This window comes from Vanellus vanellus (genome assembly GCF_965231255.1).
Source record: "Vanellus vanellus genome assembly, chromosome: 18".
NCBI lineage: Eukaryota > Metazoa > Chordata > Aves > Charadriiformes > Charadriidae > Vanellus > Vanellus vanellus.
The window spans coordinates 12,508,841-12,526,263 of NC_138923.1; the positions used below are offsets into that span (position 1 = coordinate 12,508,841).

The window sequence follows — 17,423 nt, forward strand, 5'->3', positions numbered from 1 at the left end:
GCACAATGTAGACATTTTATTCTGAAAAAGAAAAACTTTTTTTTTTAATTGCTGTCCAGAGCGTAGCTCAAAAGTACCTTCCAAAATACTTTTTTCCCCAAATGGGCCATCATAAAATATGTTAGATTCTTATGTAAACAACAGATAAAGGGAAAAATGTAGAATAGAAATGAGAATAATGCATGGGTTTATCCTATTTGATATTTTCACCCCTTGTCAAAACAAACATACTAACACGCGCTCACCGTCTTCACTCACTCCATCCTATTCTTCTGTCTACAGTTGATCACAAATGATCATTTACTGTGGGACCGTATTATAGCAACTCCAAACTGGATGGAATTATCAGTACCTATTAGAAGTCTGAATTATTTAAGGTTCATTCTCACAAGAAGCACGCTAGTTTGAAAGCTTTCTACGTGAAAAATGTCACTGACCAAATGCAGTTCTTGTTTCATTAACTATCAGCAACAAGATGAGCCTTTGTTTCCAGCCATGGGGATCGGGAGCGTTTGCTGCTCTCCCATAAACCCAACACCTTGCACAGACCTGTCTCCGCTTTAGTGTTTTTTAACCCCTCTGGCTACAGCAGAAAGGCGGCAGCGAGGAGATGGGCCCAGAGCCAAAGATCACCTATGACCCATGTAGCTCCTGCAGAAAAGGAGGAAGGGCTCAGCGGAGACCGCCCCCGCGCTCTCCCCAGCCATGACGTGCAGCACCCTAACGCATCTCACCCACTGCGCATCCCTTCCAGGGCGAAGGGGACAACTTTGATATTAGAATGCGCATAAAATTCATTTCCAAATTTGCATACCCACATGAGAACTACCTAATAACCAACACTTCTGTAGTCCTACAGAAATGTGTTGATCCTTCTACAACAACACATTATTTCCACAAGTTATGAAAAAGATACTCTCCTGGTAAGGTGCTTTCTATCGTACTGTTTCTATTTAGCAGGGTATAAAATCAAGGAGAATTGAGACAAGCTTACATGATAGAGAAGTCTCCACTATGACCTGTTGATATACAAAATTATACTATCTTCTCTTTCCAAACCTAAAAAACATTTTAACAAGTGTTCCTGCTCCTGCTAAATCTACTCAAGTGGTTATGGAATACCTAAAAAAAACACAACCAAATAACTCCTTACATTTGCCCATTTTAGAAGCAAAAATTGCAGATTTCACAGTTAATGAGGTTTTGTACTTATGAGATGTATGAACACTTTGTGCTATGTCTGTATGTTCCTGTTTCCTTCCATCAAGAACTCAGATAAGTATTTGTGCTATGCAAAAAGCATTTATATTAAAACCAGTTAACTTTCTATTTAATTTATTCGTCTTCCTGTATTTTTGAAAAAGGTTTAGTATTGATCAACTTGCATTCTTTGTAGGCTTTCTTCCACCCTGCTCTGTTTCAAATCATAGCCCAATTGCCTTGATAATTGCGTTAGGTTGCTGGTGGTACCAGCACACACAATGGAATATAAGAGACACATCAGATGAAGAAAGGCAAAAAACTGGCTCCCCAATGGTCTGAGTGTCCTACCCATTATTTTAGAATATGCCACCAATTGGAAACTGAAATCCAGAATTTAAGTGCAGATTATTCTATCAGTCTACTCACTTGGTGAAAGAATCCTTCAGGATTATTTTCTGGAGCAATTCTAAAAAACTTTAAGCTTTGCCTCTCCTTCCACATAAACTATACCATCAACTGAACAAAGCAAGACCTCAAGGGCAATGCTAGGCAGTCTGGCACACCAAACTTTTCACCATGCCTTAAAGTCAGTTGCAGCTATATACTCATCTGATTTCCAAATCTGACTCTCCATTACAAGAGAGCAGTGCCCAACTTCTTATTTATAAAAGGTATTTCAAGATATTGAATACCACACAACATTTTACTTGTTAGGTAGAGCACAGGTGTTTTTTCTGAGCTCTAGGTGGTGTTATAATAACTTCAGAAATCATTCGAAAAAAATATATACTGTAACATGGAAAAAAAAAATAGATTGGTATTGACCAACCCACACCAACACTGTCATATATATTTTATATCACGGAACTTCTGTTCGTAGCACTCCTTGGGGATACGTAGAAGTCTGAATATCCCTCATAGGAAACAACAAATGGGATACCTTTCTTCCAGTCAAGACAAACTTGACAAAGCATATTTTGAAAAGGTGTACACTCTTAAAACTTCCTAATTTGGTAACTCAAATCCTAGCTCAAGGGTTTTCTCAGAAATAAAACTTCAGAAGACAAAATACAGACAAATCATTCACTCCGTTGGCTCACATCAAACTTCATTCCTCTCTTTTATAACAAATAGATTTGATGCCTCACTAGGTAGATTTTTCTCAGAAAATAAATATCCTGTTCAAAAGTTAACACCCCTCTAGACATTAACAATAGAAATATCAAAGACTGTTCATGTACTTTGGATTTAGACGTGATGTCTTTACAATTTAAATTTTTTTTTATATATAAAACTGACTACCTCAATGTTCCTCTGTACATGAATAAGTAAAACAGCATTTAAAACTCAGTTGACAGCACACTGGCGTAACTGAATCAGTACATGTCCTTGTATAAAAAGGGTCTTGACATTACAAAAGGAAAAGTCTGACGGACCCCTAGCTAGTCATGCTCTGGTTTGTCCATGCAAGCCAGACTAATAAAAACTGAATTTAAAAGGCTAACTTTATCTTTGCAACAAATACCACTTACCTGTATTTGATCGTCTTCTGATTCCGAAGTCCCAGCTTGAGGTAATATCGACTGATTGGGAATATACATAGCCCTGAGTCTCACCGTTGCTTCCCTGTGTTTCTGAACCACTGTCCCCATATGCTGATGAGGGATTAAACTTCTCCAGGTCGACATCGTGATCTATCAGGACCATTTCACACATCCCTGTGTCATCACTGGTCACGTGTGACTGCCGAATATGAGCAAGTATAATTGTTGGGTTGTCCAGGAAAGCCATTCTGTCCCCAAGTCCACCACTTCACTATACTATCTTCTCTCCATCTTCTTCCATGGACACATGGACCTAGAAATATAACGTACACAGCAGTTTAGGAAAAAAAAAAAAAAAAAAAAAAAAAAACAAAACAAAAAACCCCAACCAAACACCAAAACCCAGATTCAAGAAGGTTAAATTTAACTGACTCGGTTTTGCACAGTGAATTATTTTAATTCTGCTCCAGTTTACTTAAGTTACACCGCTTGCTGAGATCCACTTAAAGAACAGTGGGTTTGCAAGACAGCTTGAAACCTGAATCTCAAGACAACAGAACAAAACAGACACCTCCAGACAGGTCCCATTACTCTACAACAAATGGTTGCTATAAGGCAAAAAAATTCTAAGTACTACACACAGAAGGACAAAGAGAAAATACACATTTGTCTATTCAAATTAAAAAAAATTACAAACACAGACTGGGCTTTGAATTTCTTTTCACCCATTGTAATAGTATGTTATTGTTTTTCTTCTGCCTCTACATACCAACTCTTTGATTACTTTATTATACACCTCAGGTTTTGTATTTCCAGGAAAAACTTTAAACATGAAGAGATTAGTATCTCAGGGCAGAACACTGAGCATCTGCTGCTGCGTGGTGCTTCATATAGGGCAACTGCTGTAATACAGAAAAAGCTCTGTGATCATATACCACATGCCTGAATTCTTAAGCACTTTAACAACAGTAATTGCCACTTACCTAAAATATTTCATTCAGAGTACTCAAGTGGTCTTACAAAAAGTAGAGGGCGAAAAAATAAAATAAATAAAAAAAAAAACAAAACAAACCACAAAACCCAAACCACACTCAAACTGTTATCCTATTTTACTGTAGCTGTGGATTTATAGTTATGTTAATCTGATTCAAGCCTGGGCTGCCTCCGAAAGGGGCAACTCCACGCTCCTGCCTGGCGCTGTCTGACATTCTGCCACCTCCTGAAAGCTGTCGTCAGCCCTGGGGTGGCTGTGAGGTGAGCTGGATCGAAAAATAATCCCCTGCTGAAAATAACCTGGGAAGAAAAAGAATTTACTCACTTTCAGACCAATCAGTCCACCTGTGAAGAGCAGGAAGAGCACCAGTACCAACATGAGACAGGCAGCAGGAACATCAGGAGCCGGAGGGGAGCCGGGTTCCCCTCCCAGCAGCGGTGCTCCTGGCCGGCAGAGCGACGGCAAAGCCCGCCTGGGGACGAGGGAGGTTGGCGGGTCTTAAGTGTAAGCTCAGAGAGGGGCAAGACTAAACATAAATTCCAAAGTTCAAAATTGCCACTGATTTTCTAAAAATTTGCATATCTGAGAAAATTTTAAATACCAGCTATCGAATTAAATGAGTTTGTAGTTTGTTTAGTGTTTTGAGAAACGACAACAAACCCCCCCGCCCATCAATGCTGTTTGCAAAACTTCTGTCAGCAAGAAGAAAATACCAAAGGAAAAGAAACAATTTTAAATCACACAAAGCCATATCCCATGAAAACCTGGTAAAGGCAGCTGGCCTTCGTCTGGCAGATTCTAACAGCACAAAGTTACAAAACCATCAAACAGGCTTGTTCCAGGACCAGCAAACACACTTCATCATTGACCCTGTATGCTTCCAAGGGCAAAGGTGTATTAATATGCAGAGCCCCACAAAGCAGCTTCTGCATTTAAATAGTTGGAAGCAAAAGTAATACTTTACTTAAACACATCTCATCGTGACAAAAGCAAAACTTTGAAGGTGTATAGTACATTGCACCATCCCTACCAGTATCCTCCCTACCACCAAACATCAGCATCTGCTACTTAAAACATTCAATAAATATTGTTATCCTTCATAATTTTAGGCTCTTTTTGCTCCCTTGGTCACAAATATTGCCATTTTTTTCTGAGAGACTGTGTCTTTTCTGCTTTAAAAAAAAATATAGACAAATTCAAAAGTATTACATTGGACAACAGACCCAGCAGCAAGAAGGAATTCAATAAAAGAATGGTAGAGAAATAAAACTGACATGCTGCTTGTTATTAATACACTACTCCTACCATACATTTTAATAAATTATGCTATTAGCTAAATACGCTCCATCAGTATCCTTGGAGATATTCAAAGCCCGACTGGCTGAGGCCCTGCGCAGCCCGCTTTAGCCGGCCCCGCTCGGAGCCGGCAAGTTGGACCACATCTCCCGAGGTCCTCCCAACCCGGGCAACGCCGGCACTCCAAGCTCTACTTTTTATTTTCTGACTATTTCTATTACAGAAAGTAGGCCTGCTCTCCCTCAGGGATTCCTCATCGTCCTCAACCTGAGAGGCCACAAGGCAGATACCCTACCTAAGGCAACCGTCTCCCGGCGGTAACGTCCGTGTCACGGACCTTTAGCCCCAGCGGTGTGCCCAGCAGTGTGCCACTTCCAGACTACAGACACCACGACGCGCAATGTATGGATATTTTAAAAAGTGCACTGAGAACGTCCTTTAAATTTAACTGTTTACACATCGCTTAGGAGGAAAGGCCACGCTTACCTGCAAGCAGAAAGAACTTGGTTAACCAAGCACCCGCCGCAGGCTTCTGAAGGTCTGCAAACTCCCAATCAAAAATTACTGCTGCCCCATCAATGTGTCATATAAATGTTGGCATGTTAATTGTGTATTTATAAGATTGTTAATGGTTAGTTAATTTACCTCCCACACTATTATTGTACTTGAAATGATTTAATGTCTGCTAAGGGAGTTAACAACATGTAACAGCAGATGTGAGAATTTTACCTTTATACTCTGCACCCCGACTTCATGCTATTAACAGTCCGTGTGCTAAATTACCCAAGCTTCTTCATGATTTTACATACGCAATCACTTTGCCCATAAACATGAACAGTGAAAAATTGCCACAAGTTCTATTTCAAACTCTAAAGTTTAATACAAACACATTTTTTTCTTCCTCCTCTTCAGAATTTTCAAAAGGCTACATTAAAACTCATTTCTCAATAAATCAATGTTAACTTGAAATTCTATAAACAGTTAACACCCCTCCAAAAAGGGGAAAAAAGAAAAAAAAAAAAAAAGAAAATTTGGAAAAAAGTTCAGACCCCCAAATTCAGTTCAGGTTTTTATGGCATATTTTAGCAGTCGTTATCTACACAATCCTAACTGGTTCCTCCTTTCGATAAAGGTGAAACACAGTAAGCTGGCACAGCCCCGGTCTGAGGAACAACAACCTCCAACAAAGTAGTAGAATTCAGAAAAACAAAGTTCAATTTTGCAAACCTTTACATGAGTACCTTTAAGTCTCCATGTCATCAGTTTCAGGAAAATTACAGATACGAGATCAATTTCTAGACCTACTGAGATTTGCCAGCATACCGCCTCTCCTGCATTCCTCACACCCACGCACGATCACCACATCCATGTGTAGTACATGAATTTAATGGAATTTGGGGACTTTCTCAGCATCAGCAATTTATACATTCTTCAATCATAAACAAAAAATAAATGTTCGTTTAATACTTGCACTATATAAATATTATTTTACTATTAAATAAAATACTTTGCAGACAGCTGTCAAGCACGTTTTGTGTGAACACTAAAAATGAAAAGAGAAATGCGAAACCTATGCAACCTTAACGGTATTTATGCGTGACATGATATACAGGTTAGAGTTACGATGATGTACTGCTTATCGGCAAACACCTTCCATGATTCATCACATAGGTGGACAGAGCCGAATCAGCCCTTCGCTTTCTTCTTGATCTTTATTATTCACCTGTCTTACTCGGTGCGTATTACCTGCTCAGCACCCTGGACACGCCAGCCCTCGCTCACCCCTCCTCGGTCTCAGCGCTGCGTCACTGACGTGCCCCAAAGACCACGGGGACTGCAGCCCCTGTGAGTCTCCTGCAGATTGGGAACACCCTCAAAGATGTAAAATTGCACCATCAAGAGGCTGAACGCCTTGCCAGCTTTCACAGGAACTTTTTCGCAAAGCCAGACAGCTGGATCTCAGTCTACTATTTTTATCAGAAGTATTCCTCTTCCAGTAACCCACTGCTATATTTATGGCATCTGTAGACGTTCACAGCAGGTGAGGCAAGGCTGCTACGCACGTCAGCCTCATTCACAACACGGCACACAATAAGCAATGCAGAACGTTTTAACAAATTATTCAGCTCCCGGTAGGTGACATAAAGGTCTTGAAAAGAGGGTCTGTAGTTATACAGGCTATACCTTAAAGACACAGGCGAGTTCATCTGAATTTGGGGAGGCGACTTCACAAACGTATCAAGTGTTCTTGTGACCCTCCCACTTGCCTGACATACTGTACTCATTTAAACAAAAGGAAGATTTTCTCACTTTCCTCTTTCCCCACCAGAAAACCCATACATATCCCAAAACTCAGTCTGATTTATAGTCACATGTTATCCTACCTCAAGTGTCAACGAGATATCAAAGTGAGCGTGATGAGGGGAAAGGACAACCTAAACGCAAACCTCTTACGATTGCCACCCTTCCCACCCATCCTACAGCCCACCCCGTATCGGCACAGACGGCAGCGGGCACAGCTGGAAGCGCTCTTTTGCTGCTCCAGCACTGGACCACACAGATGTGCAGGACTGCAACCATGTGCCAACCCGTTCTTACCGCTATCTTCAGAGGAAAATGTTTGACCTTGAGCATGAAATAAACGCTGAGTGCAGGTTACCTTCCTTTTGGGAAAACATGGTTATTTTGGACTGAATATTCTGGTTTGTTTTACATACACACGGATGAATTTGACCAAACCTGCCCCTGTCGGTGCCCAGGGAAAGGTGGTCCATCACCTCGCCACACCACACGCAGAGGCAGCCGAGGCGGGCGGTGGGGCAGGACCCCCACGGCACCCAGCCCTCGGCTCCGCTCCCCGGTCTAAACTAATGACAATAGGCACGTTTTCTTACACCACTGATCACCATGGACTTAAGGATGATTGTTCCTACAAGTGCAAGCTAGCGACACCTTTTCATGACATGCCACAGCTGGTCAAAGCACAAGAAACATTTTCCTCACAGAAAATGCTGATATTTATGTTTTCCGTGCTTCAAAATGCGGAGCACGCGTGGAAATTTGCTCATAGAACTCTAAGTAAGCTAGAATAAATGATAAAAGTCAGAGAAAGCTGTAAGCGACTACAAATGTCTACTACAGGAAAGAGCTACAACTTTGAAATTCTACCAATTTTAATGGGATAATTTTAAGAATACTTCAGTTCAAAGGGCTAAAAGCAGCTGTAAATTCTCCACAAAACTCTTGAGCCAATTCCCGCAAGGTTATCTTGCGCTCTAAAGTATCAAAGTAAAAAGTGAGAAGCAACTCTCTCTTATTCTGCAAAGCTATAGCTCTTTTTTTTTTTATTATTTTTAGAAGAAAATATGTTTAAATTGACTGTCCTCCTTAAGGAAGTAATAAACAATTGAAGCCCTATTCAAGGTAGACAAAAAGATGCAACTTCTGGAAGGTACAAGCTGGATCTAAAACAATTACTAATAATCTCCAAATACAGAAGGCTGGAACAATTATGTAACGTTACAGGTCACCTTATCGCTCAAGGGCTTCCATAGCCACTGGACTTAAACACCTCTCTGACTGTAGCTCCTTAAAGTGATCTTAAAAACGAATGAAAAAAATAGGCAGATTAGAATAAAAAAATTTATTTTCCCACCCCCCCATCATACAGGCTGGAATAGGATGGTGTAAACATACTTCAAAATTTATGATTCAGGTTCTATGAAATAATTTCACAGTTAACTTCTGTCTGCAATTGCAAAAGAAATGGTTCTGGTTATCTACATTTGCAGCAGTACAAATAATCAAAACCCTTGAATGCCAGAGAGACTCCTGTGCACGCAGGATAAAGGAAAGTGAACCGCAATATATGAAAATTCAAGTTTATGTTTCAACAAAAGCTCAAGTGCATTTTAGAATACATACTTATCTAGAGAAGCTGTCACTCATGCTTTGGGTCCTATCATTAAAAAGGAAATAATCATTTGAAATCATGTAAAGAGCCACTCTTTCACAAGTGAAACTGGAATTCGAAAGTTGTGATGAGAAAACACTACATTACATACAACTCCCAACAAATTATTTGTTAGTTTTCAGACCTGTAAATCAATCTGGCATCAGCTATGTATTTCTATATTTATGAACTGCATGGAATTTGGCTATATTTTTGTTGTCATACTAATCACGATGCAAATTATACCAACTCCAATCTTTTAATTATTGAGCTTTAGGGAAGGAGGGAGAGAAGATTGGAGTACGTATGGAAACTGAATACTCTCCTCGATTTGTTTTCAGATCTTGTCAAATCTTCATTTAATTGTAAACAAGTTGATTCTCAGCTAACCTGAGCTATCTTGCATCGAGATTTTAAGCAAATAAATAAGTATAAAAAAAATGCAGAGATTATAAATTAGGGCAGACAAATCTGTATCTAGACTCATGCCTGCAAAGAGCATTCTATCAATACAGTGAAATGCTAATCTCCTAATTAACAACCTAATTAGGTAATTATGGCTTTGCAGAGGGATGCCTAAATGAAATATGACAACATGGTCACCTCTTTATATGGCACCTGTGGGCCTTTTCAGCTGTCACTGCAAAGAGTGCAATATCAATTTGAACAGATGACAAAGTGTTGTCATTTTTCATTCTGATATTGTACTGAATGGTTTGGATAGAAGCAGTTTAGAAAAGCGGCATCTTGCCTGGGTTTTGCCTAATCTAAATATGTGCAAACACTTTGCTTAATTTTTAATGTCTATGATTATGCTTATTTTCTCATACTGGCTAGCAAACACTACCTAACACACACATTACATCTGCAATGTCACACTGTGATGACCCACCACGCTGGAATCCCCATTACCTCATTCCACAGCATGCATTCGTGAGAATTTACTACCCAGAAAAAATATGAATATTTGAGTTCATTTTTAAGGCTTAGCTGCTGATTTTAAAATATTTAAAAGGTATTCTGTTTTGTTAACACATTAAAATTTCTGGTTTATTTTTAGTCCTGATGAACGCTCTTTTCCAGAAATGAGGAACTGTACTTTTCTTTGTACAAAAAGCTGGAAAGGAATACTTTCAACAATGGCACAGCACTTTTACATGGAACTATGATTTTTCACTCATATGGCTAAAATGCTTTAAAGACAATTTGTTAAGCTTTAACATTCCTAAGATGTTAAATAAATGGGAATAAGTGGGAATAAAATACCCACTTGCAAAGAGGGTAACAGCATGGGCTTGGACTGCTCAAATATCAGACTAGAACTTCTATTTTAGCTCTTCTCACTGTGGTATTCAAAAGCCTAGAAAACCCCATAAATTTTACAAATGCCTATACAAAAGTCAATCTTAAAAAAAACCACAAAAAACAACAAAACACACAAAAACCCCAGAAAGCTTGAACATTTTACCTTTTTCTGCCTGTATAATAAGGAGAGAGATAAGCCCTAGACTATCGAGAAGGGATGCCGCGTTGTTTGGGTTTTTCCTGAGCGAGACTCGGTAGCTAGACTGCAATTAGCAAGCGAGCATGGAAGTATGGCATTATTCCTAAATTGCCTGTGTTTCGCTCATACAGCTGCTTTGGAAAGCCTGCCTGGATGTGCTGAAGCCAAACTTGACTGAAAGGTGTTTTAAGCACATGAAGGCCCACAGGCTTTAGGAGCTCGCTCCGGCTGCGCCCAGGGCTTGCTGTAGCCACGGCCCGACTGCGGGATCTTCAGAACAGCCTCTGTGCAGCGCTGCAGAACTACCACACACACGCCTGCCCGCCCAGCTGAACTTCTGTCAGCTACCTGACTGCACCAAAAAAACCCACCTGCATCTCTTTGAGCAAATCCATTAGTCTACTCTCAAAACTTTTATACTGCTATGCAACTCTACCATCAAATTTTTAACTGAAAATAACACTGCCTCTCCAAGTACCTGACACAGTTTCAGAATTGTATTTTTAAGTTCCTGTCTTACAACAGGATTATCAGAAAAAACAAATGTCAGATGTCACCAACGGTATGTATTATCTTTGCTGGATAACTTGTAGTTTAGTCTAAACTGGAATATTTTAGTGGTTTTCAAACATAAAATAACCCTTTCTTCCTGTAACAGTTTTCCACGTATAGCTTTTCAACATGATATCATGTTTCAGGCCTAGAAAAAAATGTAACCACATATTATCATGACATAACCTTAAAAGTATTTTATATGAAAAGTTCATTTTGTGTACATCAACAATAATCATAGAATTATAGAACGGTTACAGTTGGGAGGGACCTTAAAGCTCATCCAGTCCCCCCCCTGCCCTGGGCAGGGCCACCTCCACCAGCCCAGGTTGCTCCCAGCCCCGTCCAACCCGGCCTTGGACACCTCCAGGGATGGGGCAGCCACAGCTTCCCCGTGCAATTTGTTCCAGTGCCTCATCACCCTCAGAGTGAAAATCTTTTGCCTGATATCCAATTTAAATCTCCCCTCTTCCAGTTTGAAGCATTTACGCTTTGTCCCATCACCACATGCCCTCGTAAAAAGTCCCTCTCCAGCCTTCTTGTAGGCCCCCTTCAGATACTGGAGGGGGCTCTATGGTCTCCCTGGAGCCTTCTCCAGGCTCAACAACGCCCACTCTCCCAGCCTGTCCTCACAGCAGAGGGGCTTCAGCCCTTGGAGCATCTTCATGGCTTCCTCTGGATCCACTCCAAAAGATCCAGAGTATACACATAAATGTAGGTTCTAATTCTACCTGTAAATCTAAATGTAAACTGTAAATCTAGCCATGAATAAAACCTACTGGAATGTACACACTTAGTGGTAAATGAGAAATGAAAGGGATACAGAAGAAGAGTAGACTACTTGAATTTAATTCTTAAAACTTCTTTGTTCTCAGTATTGATTTTTTTTAATTTAAAAATAATAATTCCTAACAACTTTCCTCTGCACTTAGTTTAGTTTACCAATACTATCTCTAATTCCTGTCTATAGTGGTTCTCATCAGAGCTAATGACAGGTCAGTGTTTATTTTTTTCTTTTGTATATTCTGTAGGACTTATTTATTAAACAGAAGCATATACCAAAACAAATAGTTTTGTATTTGCCATTTTTTTCAGTTTGTTGCCATTCTACTTCTGATTGCATGAAAATATTTTTATTGCATAAAAAGGATAATCATAATCTTATTTTTTCATAATATAACAGGGTTCAAGCTGCTTCTGACTTCACAAATGCTCATGAGGATAATACCTACTTCAAAAGCTTCTGAGACTTCAAGCCCCTTTGGGACTCTATGTCAAATGTATCTGGACAGATTCACATTTCTTCAACAATAGATGAATCTCCCTTTCCTCTGGCTTTCAATTTTTGTCTTGACAAATTTTCGGTCTGTCTCCTTCAAGAGCACACAAAACATATTCAAGGAGCTTGCTTTGCTTCCAGAATAACTGATTTAGATACAATACTTCTTGAGCCATAAGGAAACAAGGTAGGGATTAGCCTTGTGCTGTCTTGTATAAGAAACTGAGCTTGCAGACAATGAATAGTTACATATTACAGTTTAATAAAGCTTCTCAGCACACACACACACACTTAACATTAAAATGCATCCTGGGATCTTTGTTAGAGGTACCGTCTAACAGAAAAGTCCTCACTTGGTCACTCCTGACAAATGGAGAAGTGCTGCTAGCAAAACCTGAGACAGCAAACTCAGTCAGGCATCTCTCAAACCTACGGCCGTACCACAACGATGAACCACCACGATACCAAATGATGCAATAGTTTGCAGCACTGCTGACCCTGCAAGAGCATTCTGTGTGCTAGCAGGGCCAGCACTGCTACAGTTCTGTTTCCACACCCCTACACACCAAAGCCTGTCCCTTCCAGTAGTTAAAAGGGGAGGACTGCAGAAAGCCGGAGCTCTCCTTCCACCTTCCTCAGCAAGTGCCGCTTGTCCACCTCTGACGCAAAGCATCAAACAGAGCTGCCACACAGGAGATCTGCTGGCCCTGCACAGGGCTGCGCTGCTGCCAGGTGTGCCACTTTGCATCCTGGTTATTTGCTGGCCCATTTGTTAATACAACTGCCCTTTCAATACAGGGATCTCTTTCTCATGCTCACAACTTAGGAAGGCTGGGAAAACTTGTGCTACAGAATGCATAACATCCAGATCATGCTGCCAAGCTGTGTCCCCTGCTGAGGCCTTTCCTCATCAAAAGGGAAACCTACAAAACAACTCAGCTGTCAGACACATTTGTTATTTGTTGCAACTGACTGAAACAGTTAAACCAATAAACAGATGATGAAAGGATCTAATAACAAAGACCTGAAACACACTAAGAAAGAAATATACTAAACTGGTTCTAACTCACTGTTTCAGCTATTTCTGTACAAGTCTATATGTAGACAGTGATCTCATTTTTTTTTAATCTAACCCAAAAAAGTGTCCGTGAAGCGCTTTGCTCTGAATTTGAAAAAATAACTGAGAGAATTCAATTCCCAACCTTGCATCTACCTGACAATCCCCTGAAACCTAAAATCGTGTAGAACATACTCAGAAAATCCAAACTTGCCTCTACCATTTCTTGTTTAGACAATCACCAAGCTTTCACTAACACTGAAATCAACTCTTCATTGCACCTCCTAAAAACCCCTTCTCATTTCCTCACTGATATTCCTGCAGTGAGAAGGCTAATTCTACCACCACTTGCTCCGCATGTGAAAAAACAAGAACATAATCCAGCAACAAATTTAAGTGTGACCACACTAAAAGCACTCATCTTGCAAACACCCAAGCAGTCAGAGCAGTAACCTGCAGGCTGTAGAAGCGGCTGACAGACAAAGTGATGGAGTGTGCAGCCCGTGATGCGGATGACGTGACCCCACGGCACACCGCAGGCCTCCAGCCCCACTCAGGCGAGGAGCACTCCCCGTGCAGCCCCTGGAGTTCCCTCACCTCTCCGCCTGCTCGACCACAGGCCCAACACTACGATTTCTACCTGCACGTTCCACTCACCTATTTTTCCCCTCAAACTTTGCTATTTGCCCTGTTCTGATTACCCAGCCGCAGCTCGCCGGGTGCAGCGCACCACCAGACCGGGCCCCCCCCCGCTCCGCTGAGGACCAGTGCGCCCGCCTGGCCCCGGGGGAGAGGCGGCGGCAGACCGGCCTGCAGGCGCCCGGGGCGGCCTGGGCCCCGTGTACCCTCCGAAACATCTCTCCAACACGGCAAAGGCTCACGCTTCACCGTGACACGCTACTTTATCCCGCGAATTTACCACAGACTCTTATTGGAAAAAGTAAAGAAGAGGCTACAGCACGGAGCATGGCTGCCCCGGTGACCCAGCCCCAGGAGAGCCGCCGGACCCGCTGCCGGCCAGTACCGGGCAGGCACCGCGACAGCCGGGCCCCAGACCGCCCCTCTGCGACACCCGCCAGGGCGAGGGTCTCGCACGCCTCCGCACTTACAGGCTTCGCCGCCGCGCCGCTCCGTGGGGCCGGGCCGGGCGCCGCCTCCACCCCCGCCGGCGGGCCGGGGCAGCCGCTTCCGGGGCCGGAGGACGCGGCGGAACAGGGAACGCTGGGCCGCGCCGCGACCCGGAAGCACCGCCTCCGGAAGTGACGGCGTAGCCGCCGGCGGCGCGGCTTGTAGGGCCGTGCGCATGCGCGCGGAGGAGCAGGGGGGGGGGCCGGGGCGGTGAGGGACCGGGACCGCGCCCGCCCCTGTCCCGGCCGCCTGGCCTCCATGTCCCGAGCCGGGCGCTCGGTGCCTCGGGACCCGCCTGGGCCAGCGCCGGGGGCGGCTGCGGCACGGAGCGACCGGACAACGGCCCCGCAGCAGAGAGTTGCCGCAGGGAGCGAGGCCCGCGCTGCCTGATTGCGTGACGCGTTTATAACTGTTACAGGCCCACAGTTAGTAACAAACTTTAAAGGAAAGTCATAAAATCTCTCGAAACATCTGAGTTTTTAATGACGAAAACCGCAGTAGCTACAACTTTTAGCTGGGCTTCTCATTGCAAATAAAGAAATAGGATGGTTTTCTGATTGAGGTTATGTACCAGTTATTTCGAAACTCACTAGATTTTTTCTTCTTTGAAACACCATGGGGTTTGTATTTATTGTGTGGTTTTAAACCAAACCTTCCAGGTAGGGCTCAGTATACAAGCGTAAACAGGATGTGTTTCAACAGAGGTAACTGTTGCAAAAGAAAGTAATTAACCGGACTGGATGTGCTTGAGACCCCGGGCAGCGTCCTGCCGGCTCTGAGCTGGTGCCGGTGCTGCCGGGAGCAAGCTGCGTGCCCGTCTGCCTGTTGGGGTCCCCTCTCCCAGGCCCCATGCCAGCCAGAACCAGGGCGGTGACCGGTGTTCAGGCCTTCTCAGACTTGGCGACGTAGTCTGTCTCTGACATCCCCTGTGGAAATAATGAGACAATATTGGTTAATTCCTCAGGAAACCATGATCTCGCAGTCTAAGCAGCTGTACGCATCAACAAAAAGCAACCTTTAAACAGGACGGTATAGGAGGACAGTGAGGAGCATCTCTCGGAGCGCACCAGAGGCACCTGAGTGGGGATACGCATTCGATGCTCTGAAGAGCAGCTAGTAGCAGCCGGTGCCAGTGGCCGAGTGAAGGCCTGGAGCTGAAACTGCTCTGGCAAATGGTGGATGACAGGCAGCGTGAAGCCATGACCAGGAGGGACAGCAGAGTGCAGAGTCCTTCTCCAGTAGTGATCTGCTGGGATTACTTGACTCAGCCTGATAAACCAGTAGAAAAAATAACCCACGAGAGCAGCTTTCTGCTTGTGGGATGAGGCAAACCAGATCACCATGGGGTGAGACGAGTATCGGAGCTGGCACAGGGATGCACTGTCCCATTTGTTTCAGTGCCAGGTAGCCATCAGAACTATGACAACTCTTCTGTGAAACCTTGCCCTCAGTGGTCAAAATGATCTGTGAAATAGTCAAAATAATAGCAATAAAAAACATCTTCGGAGTAGCATTCTTAATAAAGCTGGATGAAACTAGGAACACATTTGCTCAGACCAGAAAATGGTACAGTAATCAAGATGGAAGACAATTAGAATTTCAATGAACATGCTAATTGCTTGGAGGGACGTAAAAGCATAGTTATTTTAGCCAGAAGTAATCCACAACAGTTAAACGTAACCCCTGTGAGACATGGCTAAGGGTTCCAAACCAAACAGATGACATCCAAGTTACAGCCCTGAGTGAAGATACGATGATGGTGATGTCAACCGTGATTGAGAGAAGAGGCAAACGGAAGCCACAGAGAAAGATTAAGAGCTCTGTTTTAGCCACGTTGAGTTGGAGTTGTCAGCCATACATCCATGAAATGTCAGTGACGAGGATGAGATTTTAGTTTGGATGTGACTTCTTCCAACTGAAGCTGTCCATCACAGATAAAGTACGTACAAGGAATTAAATATCATTTTAATTGCTACTGTGGCTCTTTATCGCCATGTTACAGGTGGTTTTCCCTTCCTTGAGAGGCCTCTGTAGCAATAGTTTTGTTACACGAGTCAGTGTGAAGAAAATTGATCCGAATTAAAGTAACTTCCCTGATATATTTGTGTGGGGCAGGTGTTCTACATGAGAATAATTGGGGAGGGGCAACAATCTAAAGATAACCTCATTATAGAATGAAGTCTTAGTTATTCTTCATATTTTTTTTTTCTCTTCACATCTTTGACAGTCTATGCATATAAGCAAAAAGGTAGATTTGAAATAAAACTCTGGCTTCCGAAGCGGCACCCTGAGACAGAAGATCCTCTCTGCAGTCTCTCGTCTCCTCACCGGGCTTATCCGCTCAGGGCACAGCCACACTAATGACAGAGAACAAACCGCCTCCGACCGGGGCCTCTCCATCCCGTGCCAGGTTTCCTCCGCATGGCTGGGGCAAGGCCAGCCTCCCGCCGGCGCTCGGGGGCCGCTCCCGAACGGAAAACCGGCAACCGGGGGCCGCTACTCCCGGCGCGGCAGCGCTGAGAGAAACCACCAGGCCTCAACCCGGGGGAGAGGGAGGTGTTACCATAGCAACGAGGGGGCGGGTCCACAGCGCCGCTCTCCCCCGCCCCCCAACATCACCTGACCGTTCGAACAGCCCAATCAGAAGTTTCACAGCCGGCTGAAGGGGCGGGACCACCTCCTCTTGGCCCAACCTGAGTGGCCGGCGGCGCTCTCCTCCGCGCCCTGCGATTGGCCGTCGCGCCCGCCGCTCTCCATACCACTACCGGGGGGGGTAGAGCCGCCGCCGCTCGGCCCGGCGGGAGACGGATCCGTGAGGCGAGCGGCGGCGGCGGCGGCGGCGGCAGCGGCCCCGCCCGGCGGGGAGGGCCGGGGCGGGGCGGACGCCCCGCCCCGGCCCTCCCCGGCGGGCGGG

At 43.7% G+C, this 17,423-nt stretch overlaps 1 protein-coding gene across 2 annotated transcripts in view; it reads right to left on the minus strand.

The window, feature by feature from the left end:
• Positions 1-14,546, minus strand: part of MAPKAP1 (MAPK associated protein 1) — a 107,607-nt gene extending 93,061 nt beyond the window's left edge. For both annotated transcript variants that reach the window (XM_082492784.1, XM_082492783.1), the window contains exons 1-2: positions 14,491-14,546; positions 2,736-3,060 (exon numbers count right to left, since the gene is read on the minus strand). In XM_082492784.1, coding sequence (XP_082348910.1) covers positions 2,736-2,994 — 259 coding nt within the window. In that variant the 5' untranslated portion in view covers positions 2,995-3,060; positions 14,491-14,546. The remainder of the gene's footprint in view (positions 1-2,735; positions 3,061-14,490) is intronic.
• Between the last annotated feature and the right edge of the window lie 2,877 nt (positions 14,547-17,423).